At 28.6% G+C, this 19,008-nt stretch overlaps 2 protein-coding genes and 1 long non-coding RNA gene across 3 annotated transcripts; 1 reads left to right on the forward strand and 2 right to left on the reverse strand.

Annotated features, from left to right (window-relative positions):
- Positions 1-3,988: 3,988 nt before the first annotated feature.
- On the forward strand, positions 3,989-6,840 carry LOC105629460 (hypothetical protein). Its single transcript, XM_012211057.4, has 4 exons — positions 3,989-4,620; positions 5,157-5,224; positions 5,908-6,087; positions 6,475-6,840. The coding sequence occupies exons 1-4, from the start codon at positions 4,077-4,079 to the stop codon at positions 6,643-6,645; spliced, it is 963 nt and encodes a 320-aa protein (XP_012066447.1). The 5' UTR covers positions 3,989-4,076; the 3' UTR covers positions 6,646-6,840.
- LOC119370901 (uncharacterized) lies at positions 6,647-7,360 on the reverse strand. Its single transcript, XR_005178451.2, has 2 exons — positions 7,231-7,360; positions 6,647-6,899 (listed from the first exon to the last, which is right to left on the reverse strand). It is a non-coding gene; the product is annotated as an uncharacterized LOC119370901 (long non-coding RNA).
- A 4,037-nt stretch (positions 7,361-11,397) lies between these two features.
- LOC105629461 (uncharacterized) lies at positions 11,398-13,710 on the reverse strand. The gene is made up of 4 exons (XM_012211058.4): positions 13,285-13,710; positions 12,594-12,704; positions 12,360-12,440; positions 11,398-11,719 (listed from the first exon to the last, which is right to left on the reverse strand). Exons 1-4 carry the CDS (start codon positions 13,519-13,521, stop codon positions 11,645-11,647), a joined length of 504 nt encoding a protein of 167 aa, XP_012066448.1. The 5' UTR covers positions 13,522-13,710; the 3' UTR covers positions 11,398-11,644.
- Between the last annotated feature and the right edge of the window lie 5,298 nt (positions 13,711-19,008).

A 19,008-nucleotide genomic window follows, 5' to 3' on the forward strand; every position in this document is an offset into this window, starting at 1 on the left:
CAAATAATCTAATTTCTTGTTATTTAATTATATCTACTTCAATAATCAACTATTCTAACATAAAGGCTAAAATATTCTAAATGACTTGTATTCTTAATTTTCAGAATTAAATGTGTTTATCTATTGAGGTTCCCTAATAGGAATTATATTCAATTAACTATTTATTCGGAATCAACTTATTCAACTAAAAATTTTAAATTTGGAATTTATACAAAAAAAAAATTAGGAACTGGGTGTTAAAGAGCATACCAATCGAAAATCAGACTAAAATTCCACAATCCACGTGAGGAGAAGATGATTCTACTCTTAGGGCCTTGCCGGCTGGTCACCAAACCGCTGTCGCCAGCCGCCATTCGCGGTGGCCAGAAAATCGATCTTCATCGAATTGATCGTTGGTTGGAAAATCGATCTTCGTCGGATTTGAGCGATTTTCACATCTCCAGACTCGAAAATTTACAAGGAGCTCAAATCGATGCTCCATTTGTGCATATGGCGAGCCGGTTGGGCGGAATCGAGCTTGACAACTACTATGCCATCACCATCTATGGCATTCTCATCATCCAGTCCTCGTTGCCGGAACTAAGAGAGGAGAAAGCATCGGGAGGCGACAGGAAGTCGATCAACGCTTGTCTTTCCCACTGGAACCGCCGAAAATGGCATGGATCGTCGAAAATTGAAGAAGAAGAAACTGTTGAAGGAGACAGCTCGATTTACACCATAGTAGGCCCATTCTGCGTGAAGGAAGGCCAGAAATGTGACTGGCGGCATGAAGGAACATGACCGCCACTTGCTTTCGTCGAGCGGTGGCCGAAAAACGAGGAGGGCTGAGGGAAACGGTGCCGCTGCCGAACCGGTTTGGTCCAATTTAGTGATTTGACTCGATTTTTGCTTGGTTTACGGGTTTTTTACTTGGTTTTCAGAAAATTCAAACTAGTTTACAGGTCTGGTTTAACATTTATAAAATATTTTTCGCTGAATTTCATTAGTTAGAATTTATGATTATATTTTTAAATGAATAATTTTTGAAAATAGTTTTCCGGGTCGTTTCACATCCATACTTTGATTAAATTTTTATATTGAGTTTATGCTTAAAATTTTCCATTAAAAGGATTTATATGCCAGGATTCATACCGTCCTTAAAAAACTAAAAGGGTATTTATATATTAATTTACAATCATTTAGACGTGTTAAATCCTTATAGAATTTATTTTTGGCTTAAAATTTTTATTAACTATAAAAATTATTTTGATTAGCTTGAATTAGTTTAATGTTAGGACTTTGTTGTAATTTATTTGGATACTTTTATAGTGATTTCGGTATAATTGTAATAATTTTAATAATTTTAGGCCTTTCTTAAAATTGTTGGTTGAGGTGTTGTTCATTTAGCAATATTAGCTAAGTTGAATCTCATGGAAAGCAAGAGAGTAAAAGGAAATTTGACAATTTATTAATGAATAATTCTTTCTCTCTCTTCTAAACACTTTTTCTCTCTTCTTCTTTCCCATTTTCTTTTTTTTTTTCTCACTGAAAATCCTAGCTAAGTCATGCATGAATAGCAAACCTAACAATTTAACCATGACAAATAGAACCAGAAACTAATTTTTTTTAAGTTAAAAATTAATGTATGTCATAGTTTCAAAAAAAATTAATGTTTGTCATAATTTTCAACAACATGCATAATTAATTATGCGATAAACCGAAGAAAAATCATTAGTTGTGAGAACATGTATTTAATGAATAAATTTTCCTCTAAAATTAACTTCTTTTCTGTCCATTTATCCATCCAAAATCACTTAAGGTTATATTTGTCATTTTGGGTGACATGATCCAAGATCACAATAAGCCAATTAGCACTACTCTAATTAAATACCCAAAAGCTGCATGTAAATAATCTTCAATTTGAAACCCTTGGACTTAGTTTACAGCCTAAAAAATGGTCTTTTCAGAATTGGAGGTAAAAAGTTGGGAATTAGAATGATAGTGGTAGAGAAATCATTAGCATGTTTCAACAAAGAGCAATAGAGAAGTACTGAATTATATGGTTTTGGTTTTCGTTTCCGACCAAAATTTATAATCATTTCATTTACCTAAACTTAACTTTGTCTTCTTTTAACCTAAAATTGGCTTTCCGGTAAGTAGCAAGTCACAACATATCTGGTGGTTGCAGTGGTTAAACTAGTTAGCCTTTCATTTATGAAATATATACATGTATATAATCCTAATTTGACTTTCACATATATTAGAAAGAAAAAAAAACTATTTCATCATAGTAAAATGTAGTTTAAGGTAATTGCATAAGCATTAAGGAAATTATTAAGCAATCTCAATTCAAAAAAGAAAATTGTTATAATTAACTAAATTGCCCTTTCATCAATTCTCTAAATTAAATAATATTTATTTAATGGAAATACCAAGAGATAAGGGTAAAGTTGAAACAGAAAAGTGTTTTCTTAATTCTATAGTATAGTACAAAAAACAAAAAAAAAATCTTAAACCCCACTTATTTTTTCTATACAACATTATTAAACTATAATTTTTTCATAGTTTTTTCTATACTCTTATATAAATGTGCAAACCAAATTATTGTTGAAACTAATTAAAGTATATTTTTAATGCAAGCATCAATTCAATCAAAATTATAGAATTGTCTTAGATTGATAGCTAACAATAATAACTTTGTTAATAGAAATACAACTTGAATAGGAGGGAGGGAGTGAGTATTAACTATTCTATCGATTTCATTTTAAATATCACTTAGGCTCCGTTTGTTTCTATAAAATAATTTGTTGAAAAATATTTTCCAAATGACTAATGTTTCACTGTTTGGTTGTAATATTGAAAATTAGTTAAAAATATTAAAGTCTTTATCTCATAAGACTATAAAAATATTAATAACAATAGAAATTTTATAATTTAAAATTCTATTGTTAAATATGAAAAGAATGAAAAAAATATATAATTTATGAAAGCCGCCGGTGGCCCGTGGTAGTAGCCGATGGTGGTGGTCAGTAATAAATGGTGACTGATGATAGTGACTATAATGATTAATAAATTTAAAAAATATGGATTTATAAGGTTTGCTAATGTTAGAAAAGTGTTTTACTCTCTTGAAAATGGAAAGTTGTTTTCCTTAAAAAATGACTAATTTTTCTTTGATCAGGAAAATATTTTCCATTGATTTATTTTCCCAAATACCCCAAACAATGGAAAATTCTGAAAAATATTTTTTTGTAAGTTATTTTATGGAAACAAACGGAGCCTTAGAAAGAAAAATTTCCACTTCATTTGTTATTTTCAAAAATTAAAGAAGTATTAGTTAATTTTTTTTTATTTTACTTTTGTGCCTTGTTAGCCCCAATAAATTATTCCATTTTTCTCTTCCTTAAAACCTTTTACTTTAGTTGTTACATTTCTCTCTCTTAATTAAATATTTAAAGAAATTATAAAAAGGTAATAATTTAACAAATTTGCAACTCTTTTTTTAAATCAAGTAGTTTAATAATTTTATTTTTTATGTAAATACCTTAAATTACATTTAAAGTGAAATAAAGAGAGTACTGAATAATTTTATAAGAGTAGTGCTATTTAATCCGTCTATTAGCATTTTATCTTATTTAGTACCTATTTGACAATAAGTTTTAAGATTTAACTCAATAAACTTATATCGAAAATTTTAACATTCAATAAATAAATGGTCCGTAAAGTTTCTAACTCACTCGGCAAATGATCATTGAAATCAAGTAACACTTTTAAATTGTGATTGGCATTTTTACTACTGAGCTGCCATTAAAAAAATTTTATTGAAAATATTATTAAAGATCATAAGAAACTATTTTTTATAAATAATTTTATAAAAATTATAAATTAATAAAACAACATTCTAAAATCATTTTTCAGTAATATTTAAAATGGTTTTTTAAATAGAAGGCATTTTGACTGCAGCGTAAAATTAAGCCCAGATGAACTTAAAAGAAATTAGCTGGTTAGCCCATGTCTAACAACGACAAAATAAAAGTTTTGAGTTATCAGTCAGTCATCTTTTTCAGCAGAAAACTAAAAATTAAAAAGCTTAAAAAATGGCCTGTCCGAACTCCCCCACCACCTCCACCGGCGACACCGCCAAACCAAGAGTGGTCATTTGCGTAGGCGATATACATGGCTACTTTGTGAAGCTCCAAAATCTCTGGTCCAATCTTCAATCCGTAATCAGCCCACAAGAATTTAGCTCTGCCACTATAATTTTTTTAGGCGATTACTGCGACCGTGGCCCAGATACCAAGAAAGTCATAGATTTCTTGATACATTTACCCTCAGCTTATCCAAATCAAAAGCACGTGTTTCTCTCTGGTAATCACGACCTTGCTTTTGCTGCTTTTGTTGGGGTTTTGCCAGAACCCCCAAACGGGGTATCGTTTAAGGAGGGATGGAAGGAGTACGAAGAGAATGAGGAAAGGGAAGGATGGTATAAAGGAGATGGATATGAAAATATGTATTTGCAAGGGAGGATATGGGCTGGAACTATGAAGGATAAGTTTGATAGTAAAGGGACTGAATACATGGGCTCTAATTATGATGCTGCACCCACTTTTGAGTCCTATGGAGTCCCTCATGGATCTGCTGGTATGTGACTGCTTTTCTTTGTTGATATATTATGGTACATTAAGTCCTTCAGTTATTATATCCGCACTTCGTTCTTGGTTTTTCTTTTCCGGAAAAGAAAAGAAATTACTAAAATTGTAATGGTTTCAAGAAAAGAAATTACTAAGATTGCAATGATGATTACATTGTGTTATCATTTCCGTTGCTTAATGTCAAATGCGACTTCAACAATTAATTAGTAACTGTATTTGCTTTTTATGTGAATTGGGTTCTTGTATTTGGAGTTGTAGTTTCCACTTTTTAGTGCTTTTATTATCTCATTTGGGGTGTTGGAGGTATTGATTTAGAGATGAGTTTATTTATCAATTTTGATGCTAGTAAATTGTGTTTGCAATTTACCTTTCTTAATTATTTTGATGATCAATTAAATTGCGTTTCTAAAATTGGATTTTTCTGTTTCACTTGCCTTTCTGAAATTGAGATGGCATTGTTTAATATTTAGTTCTGTGATTTTATTGTTTAAATATTTTGTTGAATTGAGTAATTGTTCCATACAGATTTGATGAAGGCGGTTCCCAATGAACACAAGAAGTTTCTGGCTGATATGGTTTGGGTCCATGAAGAGGCAAGGCTTGTTTTCTTTGATGTTGTCATTTTAGAACTCTGGTTAATTGAGTATGATATCATATCAGCTGGAGAAATAAGATGGAAAAGTAAAATAGATTTTGTCGCCGTTCTTTTTCCCCTGTTAAGTTTTTTTCTGTGACTTTATTTTGCATTTGAACCATAGCAATGTCCACTTGCTCTCTTCAATTTCAAGATATTACTGTAACAGTTAGGTGGCAATCATGTAATTGAAAAAAATACATGGAAGCATGCATTTGAGTTTTGTTTCAACTTTTCTAATAACTGTTGCATCCTCCATGTACTTCTTTCATCATGTTTCTGCTGATCAAATGCAAGACTTACGTTACCTAAGTCAACACTGTAATGAACTAAAGATACTCATTCTGTTTTGAACATATGCACCAAACTAAACAATTAAAAATTTCAAATACATTCTCCTGAATAGTATTTGTGATCAGAGGTTCCTACAAAGTGACAACTGATAAATTTTAGGGCCTTGAATGTTCTGTTGTACATGTACATGAACTAAAGATACTAATTGTTGATGAATGATGGTTACTTTTCAAGAATCCTGTCAAAAGAATTGTCTTTTTTGCTATGGTGTTGATGAAGAGAGATTTTGCTTTATAAGATGAAATGCTTCAGTTTAGTGGGTGTTCATAATTTGCAATTTTTTTACAGGAGGATGTTTGTATAGAGAACGAAGAAGGAATGAAGCACTGTAAATTGATTGCTGTTCATGCTGGTTTGGAGAAAGGGAAAAACGTTGAGGAACAGCTAAAATCTTTGAAAACCAAGGACACCAGGGTGCCCAAGATAGAGCCTCTTAGTGGGAGGAAAAACGTCTGGGATATCCCGAAGGTGATGCACTGTTACTTCCTGTTAAATTATCTTCTACTTGGTGAAACAATGTTCTTTTGTTGAGAATTGTGGCTTGAATACTTGCTTTAGTTGCCTAGAAAATGACTCGGAACCTGTTCGGTATTGAGGTTGAAACTTGCTTTTTGAAAACATTCCATTTTATATTTCCTGGGAAAAGAAATAGTTATTTTGGAGCCTTTATGACTAAAACATTCAAATTCATCTTCAAAACAATTTTTACTGCCCTTTTGTCAACATTTTCAACAATGATGTTTTCTCGGACAGATCTAGTGATGGATTACATGTCTTTTACATACTATAGCAGTCTTTCTGGTATGGAATGAAATTCAACTGAAATATAGATCTTTGATTCCTGATGCCTCACAGGAATTAACTGAGAAGCCAACCATTGTTGTTAGTGGTCATCATGGGAAACTGCATATTGAAGATCTTAGATTGATTATTGATGAAAGCGGCGGGCTAGAGAATAATCCGGTGGCTGCCATTGTGCTTCCATCAATGAAGATTGTTCGTGATACTGACTATTTGACAAATTAACTTAAAAAATTGTATTATATTATATAATAACTGTCTTGTAGTTTTGGAAAATTTATCTAAGCGGACATAGTTATCTACCTATTCATAGAATTTGATCCATGCGAGCTTTGTTGCATAAAATAAGATGAGATATGTTGGAATTCTATGTATTATTCATTTTTCTTCTCTATGAGATATGTCACTGATTCCTTCTTACATTCTCTTCATTCTTGTGTTTTCCACGATGGATTTGCTTTTTAGCCTATGTTTGGTTCCTGAGAAAATAATAGGATAAGATAGTGCTTAACATTTTGACTAGGCACAAAACGTTACCTCTATTAATTATCATGTTGGATAACATAATATTTAGAATAGCATTTTTAGCATTTGACAATAAAAAATTGAATTTTTTAAACTGTTTTTATATTTAACAATTAAATAAGATAATGAATATTACCAAATAATTTGATGACGCTTTAGTCTTTGTTTGTAATCTGTCATACTTTTAAAATCAATAATTTTTAAAGTTTTTAACTTTTATATGTAAAATAACAATTTAATAAGTAGTTAGCAATAACAACGGTTAAGAAATCAGCAAAGTTGTACCTGATTTCATGATCTGGTTTTATATGTAAAATAACAATTTAATTTGTAACGGTTGATTAGATTCCAAGAGCGAACTGTCTTTTTTAGCTTCGCTCATTGAAGCTGTAAAAAAGCAAAATGTTTGATGTTGATCTATCTTCTGTTTTAGCCTCCATATTGTGTCAAGATATATAGAAAGTCGTTTCACAATATTTTTGTGAGGCCTAAATTTGGGTATCATTCCTTTGAGATTTTCTAAAACATATCATGAAAAATTGGATTGAGTCATATTAATTTTTTGATGCCCGATGATTTTTCACTTGAAGAACATTAGTCTTTTAATAACTTTCATGTTCTCTAAATGAATAAAATCACAATTTTACAATATTATTTGCTCTTAATCAAAACAAATATGTTTATTATTTCTTTCTTTTGTGAGGAAAAATTGTGCTTGACGTATTAACATTTTATTAGTTATAATAGTTATAATTAGTGGATAAGATGAGAGATTTTCTCCACAAACCTTTCGTGTCCCTATAATCAGAACTAACCATATTATGATTTTTGAAACTGGAATTGTCGATTCCGAACCGGTGGGAACCGGAACTGGAACCATCGGAACCCATGGGAACCGGAACTAATGGGAACCAAAATCGGTCTGAACCAGAACCGAACCCTATAGTTCGGTTTTAGTTCCACCATTTTTGGAACCATGAACCAACGGTTTCAAGAACCGGCCGGAACAGCATGAAGCTAACGGTTTTTCCAGCCGGTTAGAATCGACGATTGGAACCGATGGTTCGAACAGACGATTCCAAGCAGATTTTGAATTTTGTGTTAAACGGCTAGAACCAGCGGTTCCATGGTTCAAACCGACGGTTCCAGCAGCTTTTTTTATTTTCCAAATAGTTTTGTGAAATTTCCAAATTACCCCTCTTAACAACTATATACGGCTACATAACGGCTAGTTTATGGGTATTTTGTAGAAAAATGATTTCTTGGATTTATTATAAATAACTCATTCCATTTACAATCCCCTCGCACAAAATTATCTCTACTATCTCTACTCTAAATTATTCTCTACTCTACAATCTCTCTAATTTTCATTCATAAATTAAGTTTCAAGCCCTTTTTTAAAAAAAAAAAAAAAAAGAAAAGTTCCAACAGTTTTGACAAAAAATAAATTAAGTTAAAGAGTTTTTTTTTAAAATTAATTTCAAGTCTTTTTTTAAAAAATAAGTTAACTTCAAGCGATTTTTAATTTTTAAGGGTATTTTTTTTTAGAAATTATTTCACAACTTTTTAAATTTTAAATTTTGAAGAAAAAATATTCTTTACTTTTTTATTTTACAATTATGCAATTCGCCAAAAAAACCGATTGGAGAACCGGCCGGAACCATTGATTTTGAAACTGTTAAGGAACTGAAACTAGAACCATAATCGTTCGGTTTCAAACCATAACCAGAACTGTCAATTTTCGATTCGGTTCCAGAATTATGGCCATCTTACCTATAATCTCGATGACAAGTTATATTGTGTTTCTTTATAAATAGATATATTTGAGAGTTATTAATTATTTCAACTAATTTCACTTGATCTACCATTTATTTTTCTCTTAAAAAATTTTAAAGCTATTATATTGGATTTGTTATTTATTTCTATAGTTCTTTTAACTATATCGGAATGTACAATCTATCTAAATAAAATAAATAAGTTTGTGAAATAATATATTTTGATCTTTGAATATTCAAAAGTTTTTAAATCTCAAATAATTTGATTTTTAAACACTTAAATAAATAAGTAGAATCTATCTAAATAAAATAAATAAGAGTGTGAAATAATAAATTTTGATCTTTGAATATTCAAAAGTTTTTAAATCTCAAATAATTTGATTTTTAAACACTTAAATAAATAAGGACTAAGTATTATTATTAATCAAAACTTTAATTAAAATATCTTTAGTTATTTTTATTCACAAATCAAAAACTTTTTTACAATGACATAATAATATTTTTTAGAAAAACACGTGAACACCTGTGCGGAATATCAACTAGTTATTTTATAAGCGCTTGCCTTAAAGAATTTAACAACATAAAAAATAAAAAATAATAAATAATAATAATAATAATAATAAAAAAAAAAAAGAAAACCCTTTAACATTTGGTTTGGATGGATGAAGAGAAAGCAGGAGAGATTCAGTCAAGTGAATAAAAGAAAATGAGAAGAAAAAATTAAAGTTGCCTACGGACTTACTCATGCACCAAAGTTAATGAAAACAGAGACTTTTTAAAAAAAATTTCACTTTATTTTTTTTTATGAATGATTAAAAATATACTTATTTCAAAAAAAAAATCATTGATTTGATTAATCTATAAATCAGGTCTAAGTAAATCCATTCTAATTTTATTAATCTGAACAGAGTTATAGGTTTTATTAGTTATGTAACAAACATGCTTTTCTTTTCTTTTTTTTATTGCTCCTAAAAAATAAAATACCGCTTTTAAATTTAGAAGGAAAGATATTTTCAACAAACAAGAAGGAACTGCTTTCTTCTAGTTTTTTTCTTTTACAAGATTACACATGCATGGAATTCAGAAGAAAAATTCAACAAATACCTATTACTAACCTGACTTGCTGTGAATCTTCCAGCAAGTTTTACTTTTACACGCTCCAATGGCATTATTGTAAATGGACATCCAGCATCTAAATGATTAAAGCAAGTTAGCAGCCATGTCATTTACCAACAACTTTTGACTCCTACTGTTCATCTGCGTTAACGGCTCATACCTTTTCTTGATGCCCTCCGAATCTTACAATGTGGTTTTTGATATATATATATATATACATTTTGAAATTCCAATTGTATTTTCAGACATTCAATTTTTATTCCAATACATTTACAGTTTTATTTGATCATTTTGTAATTTGATGTTACTGTGATTACATTTTATGATATATACATTTTTTTACATTCTTTTTGGTATAAATAAAGTCAAAATGTTAAATTCATTTTAAATAAATTTTAGATAAAAATCATTATAATAGATTGAATTGGACGGCTCATCTTTATAATGAATTTACTGGGAAAAATTGCAGATTTGACCCAAACCCATAAATAATGTCAAAAATATATATCTATAATTATAAATTATTTAAATTAATTTGATTTGATTTACAATTTTGAATATAAATATTAAATTGTTGCTTTTTTTTAGTATAAACTTATTTTCAACTATGAGTATAAATATTAAATTATTGCTTTTTTTATTATAAACTTAATTTTCAATTGTTTCTGGTGTATTGTAACTTAAAATATATTATATAATTATGTTCCTAAGGAATTTTAATTTTATTGAACTTTTTTCTTATTAGAAAATTTAATTTTTCACTCATTATTATTATTAGTAGTATTATTGAAATACATTATAGTTTGAAAAATTATTGCATACTTATGTTTCTAAGTATATTTAATTTTTTGGTAATTTCTCTGAAATAGTTATATTTTATTTAAAATTATTTTTATTATTTACCATTTATTTAACCTGTAAATTTACCTTGAACTCGTACCCAATCTACCCTAACTCATTCATAACCCGCGAATTTACACATTTATTAGATGGGATTGAATCGATGATTAACAAAAAAATCATTGACGGCATATACCGGCCACATACTTTATATCAACCAACCCGACCCAACCTGACCCACATGCTGCCCTACATATTTCTTATCTTCAATACCCATTGGATTCCTCTATTAGAAGAAACAAAAAGACTGGTTTCTATGCTATTTAGTGTTTACCCTGCTTCTTTAATGCCTTAAAGGGCATTTGTCCTGTTCATCAATCTGGTTTAGAGAAAATACTAAAGACGAATATATAAATATAAATATACATCTGGGGACATCAAAAATTCAACCCTATGGAACTTGGAAGGTTAAAAATTCACAATTGATTGGTACTCCTTGAAGGAGTCAACACACACCCATTTCAAGGATTGCCCATACAAATGGTCAAGTAATTACCACAAACTTAACTTCTATTTATCATGTCCATTTCAAACAAAAATACAATAAATGAATGAATAAATAAGTTATGGCCTTGCAATCCAACCTTCTTCAGAATAAACTTGAACTTAACCCAAAAAAAAAAAACTTAAAGAGGTACACTAACAAAGATGAACATCAGAAGAAACAAAAAAGAAAGTGAGTACAAATTGCAGAGTCAAGATACATTTAGTTACAAACCTGTTTTTTAAGGCATTCTCCCCTCCTAAATCAGCTAAAGATTCCATCAAATGCTAATAAAAACAAACAAGGATAAAATACATCAAACTGAAAAACACCCATATATAAATATAGAAAGAAGTTACCTTAAATACATCACACAACCTAATCAGTTATCAGCACTAGGCTATATATATATATATGTTCTTGCTCAGTGTATGGAATCTATGTTCTTGCTCAGCTCTTCCAGCTTCTTCAGCCTCAACCTCTCACTTTCACTCACCAGCTGCTCAAATTTAAAACAAAACAGCAAAATACTTGTTACACATTTGAACTACGAGACATGCATACTTTCCAACACAAAAGTTGAGGAAGTTCTATATCCTATCTTTTCCACTCAAATATAATGCAGCCTCTCCCAATTTATATGATATATTGAAACCAAAGAGTTTTTGCTCAATCATCTCTCCAAGCTTGTAAGGTTGTGAATTTGACCAAAACAGTATATATTGAATGAATCCGGTTTTACACTAGTAGGAGTTGAAAGCATAAATGTGCCTCCCTGTTATGCATCTTACACTCAACATTTGCCAAAAGGTTAACATGTGCAATTGAAAGGCTCGCTACTTAGGAGTTGAAACCAGAAGGGTAATTTTGGTTAATGGTTATTCATCTTACACTCAAGCATTATTTACCAATAGATTAACCCAGACACATGTACCCATCTACAAGCAAAACCTTTTAAAAGACCCTAACTTCACAATGAACAGGATTCAAATTCAAATCCATGCTTTCCAAACAGGATTCAAATTCAAATCCATGCTTTCCCTATAAAATTGTGCTCAAATTTTTACTGCTAGACAAATCTAAGAAAGTAAAATTATACATGTACATGATTAAAGTGGATGCTCAGATGAGAACCATACCTCCATTAATTTGGTTATGAGCTGTACTTTTTCCTTGTTCTTTTCATTGAAAGCCTCAAGAGCTTCCTTGTATTCTTTCTCCTGTGACAAAAAAAAAAAAAAAAAAAAAAAACCAAAATTCAGTGGTCCTTGACCCAATTGGCCACATGTAAAATAACAGCTGAATTTATTTTAGCTTATATACATGACAAAATTTTTGGGACATCATCCTATTTGCAATGTCTGGTAATTTACCTTCTTCTGGACAGTATGCCCTAGTGGTTTCAATTCTTTGTTAACAGTATCAATCTTCTTTCTCACAAAAGCAACTTCTTTCCTCATGGGATCTGCCATTGCTTCAAGCTCCTGATAGAATTTTATAATTTAGTTTTCAACCAATAAAAATTGCAAACATAATTTAACCAGCTCTCTGCAGCTATTATTATTATTATTATGAGGTCAAAGATTTCCCAATCATATGGGTTTTGAGCATCAAGGCCATATCTTACAAGATATTTAATCATTCAAAATCACTATTGTTTGATAACCCTTGGGTAAATATGCATGAAACCCAAAATTATATGATAAATTTTACAAAACTTGGCATTAACTTTTGAGGAAACATTTATATTTATCATTTCTTATTTTTCCCCCTTTTAATATCTTTAGGGTTGAACTTGAACATCTTGATTCACAAGTGTCGTGCTTTAAATTCATGTTATATTATGTTCAGATCAAGAATTTCAGTCACTGTAAAAGAAAATATGAACAAAAATTTTAACTCTTTCCTAAATTAATTTAGGGTTTTCAACTTTTCGCTGAATTAGTTTAGGATATAACAATCCAACAAAATTTCAACTAAAAAAAACAAAACAAAAAAAAAAAAAATTAAATCCAAGGAAGAACTTTTTTTTCACTAAAACCCAACAAGATATAGAAAACAAACCTCACGAATCATGGCCAAACGTTTTGTCTCTTCCTCAACACGACCCAACTGAAGTTGAACCTTCTCTCTAACCTCCATCTTCTTCCTCTCAATCTCTTCTTCTTTAGCTCTAAAGGTAGAAAGGGCAGACCTGGACATCTCTTCATCTTCTTTAGACATTTGGCTGCTAAAGCTAAGGCTACCTGAGTTTTGAACCATTAACTGGTTCTGTTGCTGTGGCTGCTCCATTGTCTGCATAATCTTCAAACTTCAAGAGAAACCTTCTTCTTCCTCGAATTCCTCTCTTTATTATCTTTCTCTGTCCGTTTCTTTTCTCTCTCCCTCTCTTTCTTTTGCTTTTTCTTTGATGGGTATGATGGGGTACCCTCTTTTCTTTCTTTTCTTCTTTCTTTCTTTTCCTGTGGCAAGTGCTTATAAACAAGGCTGGCTGGCTGGCTTTACAAAAGTTTGTAAAAGTGCCAATACAGCTTATGACCCTGTCTTTGTGAACCAAAAAACATAAGAAACTATAGTTCATAAATACTTTCTTCTTTTTGAAAATTATTCTATAATTATTATAAATTCTTTAGTTTTACTTTTTAAATTAATGAAAAATTAAATTTCATAATTTATCTTGAGCTATAACAATAAGATAATACTTTTCTCTATGAAACTATAAAGTATAAATTATAAAAAAAAATTAATTTGATCAAATCCAATAAGTACTTTCTCTGTCCCAAAATATAAATCTTTTTTTGTTTATTATTTTGTTTCAAAATTTAAGTCGTTTTGTTTATTTCAAGAAATAATAAATGATGTGTTTCTAATATTGCTCTTGTTTACATTAAATCTAATAAATACTTCACAAGCAAATATTGGTTTTGAGATAAAGGGTAATTTGATCAAATTACTAGGAGAAATAATTATTTCGTTAATCCTTGTGTAAAAATTTTAAACGACTTATATTTTAAGACAATGGAGGTATTATATAACAAAAAAAATAAGTGTAAAACTCATTTATTATGTATAGTTATTTTCTCACATAATATATCTATTTGACGTTTTTTTTTTTTTTTTTTTGAATATTAAGGAAAGAGAATCGAAAATGAGTCTATTATCATGGCATAGATGTATTTACTTGTTACCACGTATTACTAGATATTATGCTTTTGTGTGCTTTCACTATTTCATTTATAACATATTTCTAAAACTATAATATCTGAATTTTAAAGACAAAAATGTAGGAAAAGAAAAAAATAAAAAGGCAGGGAATGAAATGACCCACTGCCAAAACAACTGAAAAAAGACAGTTGAGTGATTCAAACTTTATTTACTAATAAAATGTGAATAATGAAAATTTTGAAACCTGAAACACACATAATTGTTTATTATAAAAAATGACCTTAAGATTTGAAAATTTCTCATCCAAGTTTATAATAGAGTTTCAGTATTTACAGCAGTAAAATTTAAAGAAATATTATTAAATGGAACTCGTACAAGGGTGCAGATTGACCTCTTGACAAGAAAATTTTCTTTTTTTTTTAAAAAAAATTTTATTTTTAAATATGCAAAAGATAAGTTGGTAGACAGGGAACTCCAACTAGCTCTTGCTAGTTACCTCATACACATGGGATGACTGACACAAGATACATTATTTATTTCTACAATGACCAAGGCTAATACTATATAATAATTTCTTAGTCTCCTAATAATAATTTTGTTTAACTATAATTGGAATTTTCTTTTTTTTTTAAATCTTTTAAATGAAGTAATTTTTACTAGTTTATTTATTTTATTTTATTTTTTAATGAAAATTCAGAACTGAAGTCGTTCATTTGAAGGATATTATTAACAGTATAGTTTTCACTTTTAATTAAATAAGAAAGTAGATAATTTTTTTTGAAAATTAAATAAATAAGAAAGTAAATAATTAGTTTTGACCATCTTAAATTATTAATTTAAGATGAGGAAGTATATTTTTATGAGCTTAATCAATTACATACTAATCTTTTATTTTTTGACAATTCAACCCTATTTTTATTTCTCAGTCAAAATTGAAAATTCATCATTTTCTCTCTCTTATTTGACCTCAATTTTCTTATATCACTTGGGTTTTTGCTTGAAATTACTACAAACTTCTATTGTTTCGGCAAAATCAAAGACTCATACCTCAAATTTAGTTGCATTAAGCAGTCATTTAATAAAAAAAATGTCATTTTTACTATTAATTAAAAAAAATTAAATGATAAATATAAGAGACTAAATAGTAATTTTATATTTAATATAAAGAGCTAAATAGTCAAATATGCAATATGAAACTATCTCTTTATTCATTTATCAATGATTAGAAATCTGAAGGGATATAGCGGTAGACAATAGAGGTTGAAAAGTTGAAAGAGCAAAGAAGTTATCCTAATAATAATAATAATTGAGATAATCTAAAAAAAATCTGTTTGTGTATATTTGTATGTCATTCATCTTATATAATAGATGATTTGATGTATAGAGTTTAGCTTATATGTAAAAGATTAGCATCAGTTTTTATAATTTATAAAGTTTATATATATTCATAATCTAAAGCGGGGGTGGACATAACATCAGTATGATTGTAACACAAAATTAATATAATTTTTCTTAATTATAAGAATAATAAAATACTACTTTCTTGTGTTAGTATATTATATATATATATATATATATATATATATCGAACAAAATTAAGTGTTTTTATATTGACTATATAAAAATTCTCTAGTTCATTAAGAATATTATACTCTTATTCTGGATTTAATTACTATGAACATTGTATATTATTTATTGTTTTGATTCATTAAAAGGTGAGTTTCATTATGTAGCAATAAATTTAATGGATTGGATAATGACAATGTGCATTTTGTGATATATTATTTTATTGATAGAATCCATATCTCTATTTAGAAATTGATAATACTCCTCGAGAAAACTTTTAATTTTTCATTGTGTAAGCTCTTAAGTTTTTATGTGGATTTTGTAATTGACAGGTGAAGTAAGTTACATGGAAGTCTTAAGGAATTAAGTTCTCAATTAAATAAATTATCAATAATGTATTTTGGTCGACTGATATCTATAATTTTAACATGGAGAGTTAAATAAATATTTAATGTCTAAGAATTTCAAAATTAATGAGGAGTGAAATTACAAATTTATAGTGGATTAAATAATAGTTTATTTTAGTAAGGTTTGTAAGGTTTAGAAAATATTTTTATTATGATAAGAAGCTTATTATCATGTGGTCCATGTTGCGTCTTAGAAATTAGGGCTTCAAAAGAATGATTAAAAGAGGGAGAAAAATAGGTCACATGTTCACCGGACAAAAAACATAGTTCCAGAGTTTTTTTTTTCTCCAGTCGTTTTACCCACACGAACTTGAGTTTTGGAATTTCTGAGATCACACAATAGAAGATTGTAAGTTTGATCAAAGCAGTTACAAGAACTCAAAACTAGCATTAAATAGCTTGAGATCAAATTTTAAAAATTTCAAAAGTACGCTTTATAATTTTTTATTAATTAAAATCGAAACTATATTTATCTATACATATTATACAACTTTATAAAATATGCTTCCGCGATGTGAGTTTTCCATGCCATATACAAGTTAATGAGAATTTCTTTATTTTCTTACACTAATAAAAATCCTACTCCAATAGTTAACAGATGAATATTTGATTTGCAATATTGAATTTTAAGGAAAAAAATATTTGTATTTACTAAAAATTGTATGATAATCAAATGATTAGTAGATTGTTTTATATATATATATATATATATATATATATATATATATATATATATATATATATTGTTGATGGGGCGTCATAATCAACATTTATTATGGTTGTTATGAGTTGATAATGATAGTCCATATTTGTTAATTTTAATAATAGATGGCGTGATTTGCAAAGTGAAATATACATAGTAATACTCCACATTCTATCATTATCAAAATTAATATAGTTACTACTAATTTAATGATTTTCACAAATTCACACATCAACATATTAATTAACCCTTGGTGTTGACTTATGTATGACTTTTGAGAAATTCATATAAAATTTTTTTTTTCTCGGATCTCGAGTTAAACAAATTAATATTATTAAAAATAATTATATGAGTGGCAATTTGGGAAAACAAAATTATTATGAATATTTGTTTTGAATAGTTGTAGATCATCCTATGCTTGAAGACACAAATAGAGGGTGCTTAAAATAAACGTTAGATGTGGAGTGGACAAGAAGGGTCACCTACACATAATCTGGCCCAATCAAATTACGAGGCGTAAGTGCAAAGGCAAAGTTGGAGAAGGACAGTGGCGGCAGCTTATCTAACCCCTTTTGACATGTATCTCTGCCTTTCCTATATGGGAATCTCCTTTTTGTTTTTTTCAATTTTAATTATCCAACCAAAATATTTCTTTTTTTCTTTTTTTTTTTTTTTTCAAACGGTAAAATTGGTCCAACTATATTGAATTGGTCTGTTCAATTCCATTTAGTTTTTTAAAAACATATATTCAATTTGGTTTAGTTTTAAAAATTTCAGTTATTAATAGAAGTCAAAAAATTTTTGGTTCCGATCACTTTTTATTATATTTTAAAAATTACTGACTTAATCCAAAATTAGATTAAAGCAAGCAAGCAAACAAACAAAACTAAACTGAGTCAGTGTAATTTAATTTAATTTTATGAATCATTTGGTTTAATTTCAATTTTTATATAAAAATTTAATTTATTTAAATTTACTGATTCAATTCAATTCAATTTGAACCAAATGATTCAATGGCCACCCAACGTGAGTTAGGAGTTTTGACGCCTTCAACTTAGCTAATTTTAGGGTTTTTTTTTTTTTTTAAGAATTAGATGTACTTTATAATATAATAATAAAAAAATCTTGTTAATGAGTGTAGTGGGGAGTGGGGACCAATTTCTGCATTTGACACGTTCAATTTCAAAGAATCACTGTTTTAATTCAAGGGATTTAAAATCAATCCTGACCCTAGGAATCTGATGGTGGGGGCCATCCAACGGTGACTGACCAAAGCATGCATTAAGTGGGTCATTAGCGTGCTACCTGGATTATTTATTTGTTTTGTATATATTTAATTGAGCAACAAAGATACCAACTTTTTTTTCCTAATAATGCCAACGCATAAGGAATTTTTTATTTTTTATTTTTTTAGGTAATATTTCCGACCTCAATCATTTGTTGTGTCAGGCCAACCTCATTGTATTCTTTATTTTTTTAAATATGGTTGCTGTGAAAAATATATTATAAATAATTAACTATTTAAATTTTTTAAAATATATGAAGACTTGTAAATTTTCTGTGTTGCTTATTTTCTTGGATTCATTTCTATTAACAATATATTTTTTATATTAAAATCAATAATGTTAAAAACATTTCATTTTCATTAACAATATATTTTACAAAAATTTCGAGATTTTCTTACAATTTATTAGGTTTTTAATTTTAACACTTAAATTTTGAATTTGAATATTTGAATTTCTAAATATATTATAATTTTTTTTCATTAACTAAGAAAATATTAAATATATTATTTTATTGAATATATAAAGTAACATCTCCATACAGATCTTTGTACAGTTAAATCTTAACAACATCACTGTCCTGGCAGTTATATATATAGGGCCAACATAAAACATAGGAGTTGGAATCTTAGGTTAGGAGACCGTTATGATTGGCTTTTAGTGA

This window comes from Jatropha curcas, chromosome 2 (genome assembly GCF_041381405.1).
Source record: "Jatropha curcas cultivar XTBG-Jc1 chromosome 2, XTBG_Jcur_1.0, whole genome shotgun sequence".
In the NCBI taxonomy this organism is placed as follows: Eukaryota; Viridiplantae; Streptophyta; class Magnoliopsida; order Malpighiales; family Euphorbiaceae; genus Jatropha; species Jatropha curcas.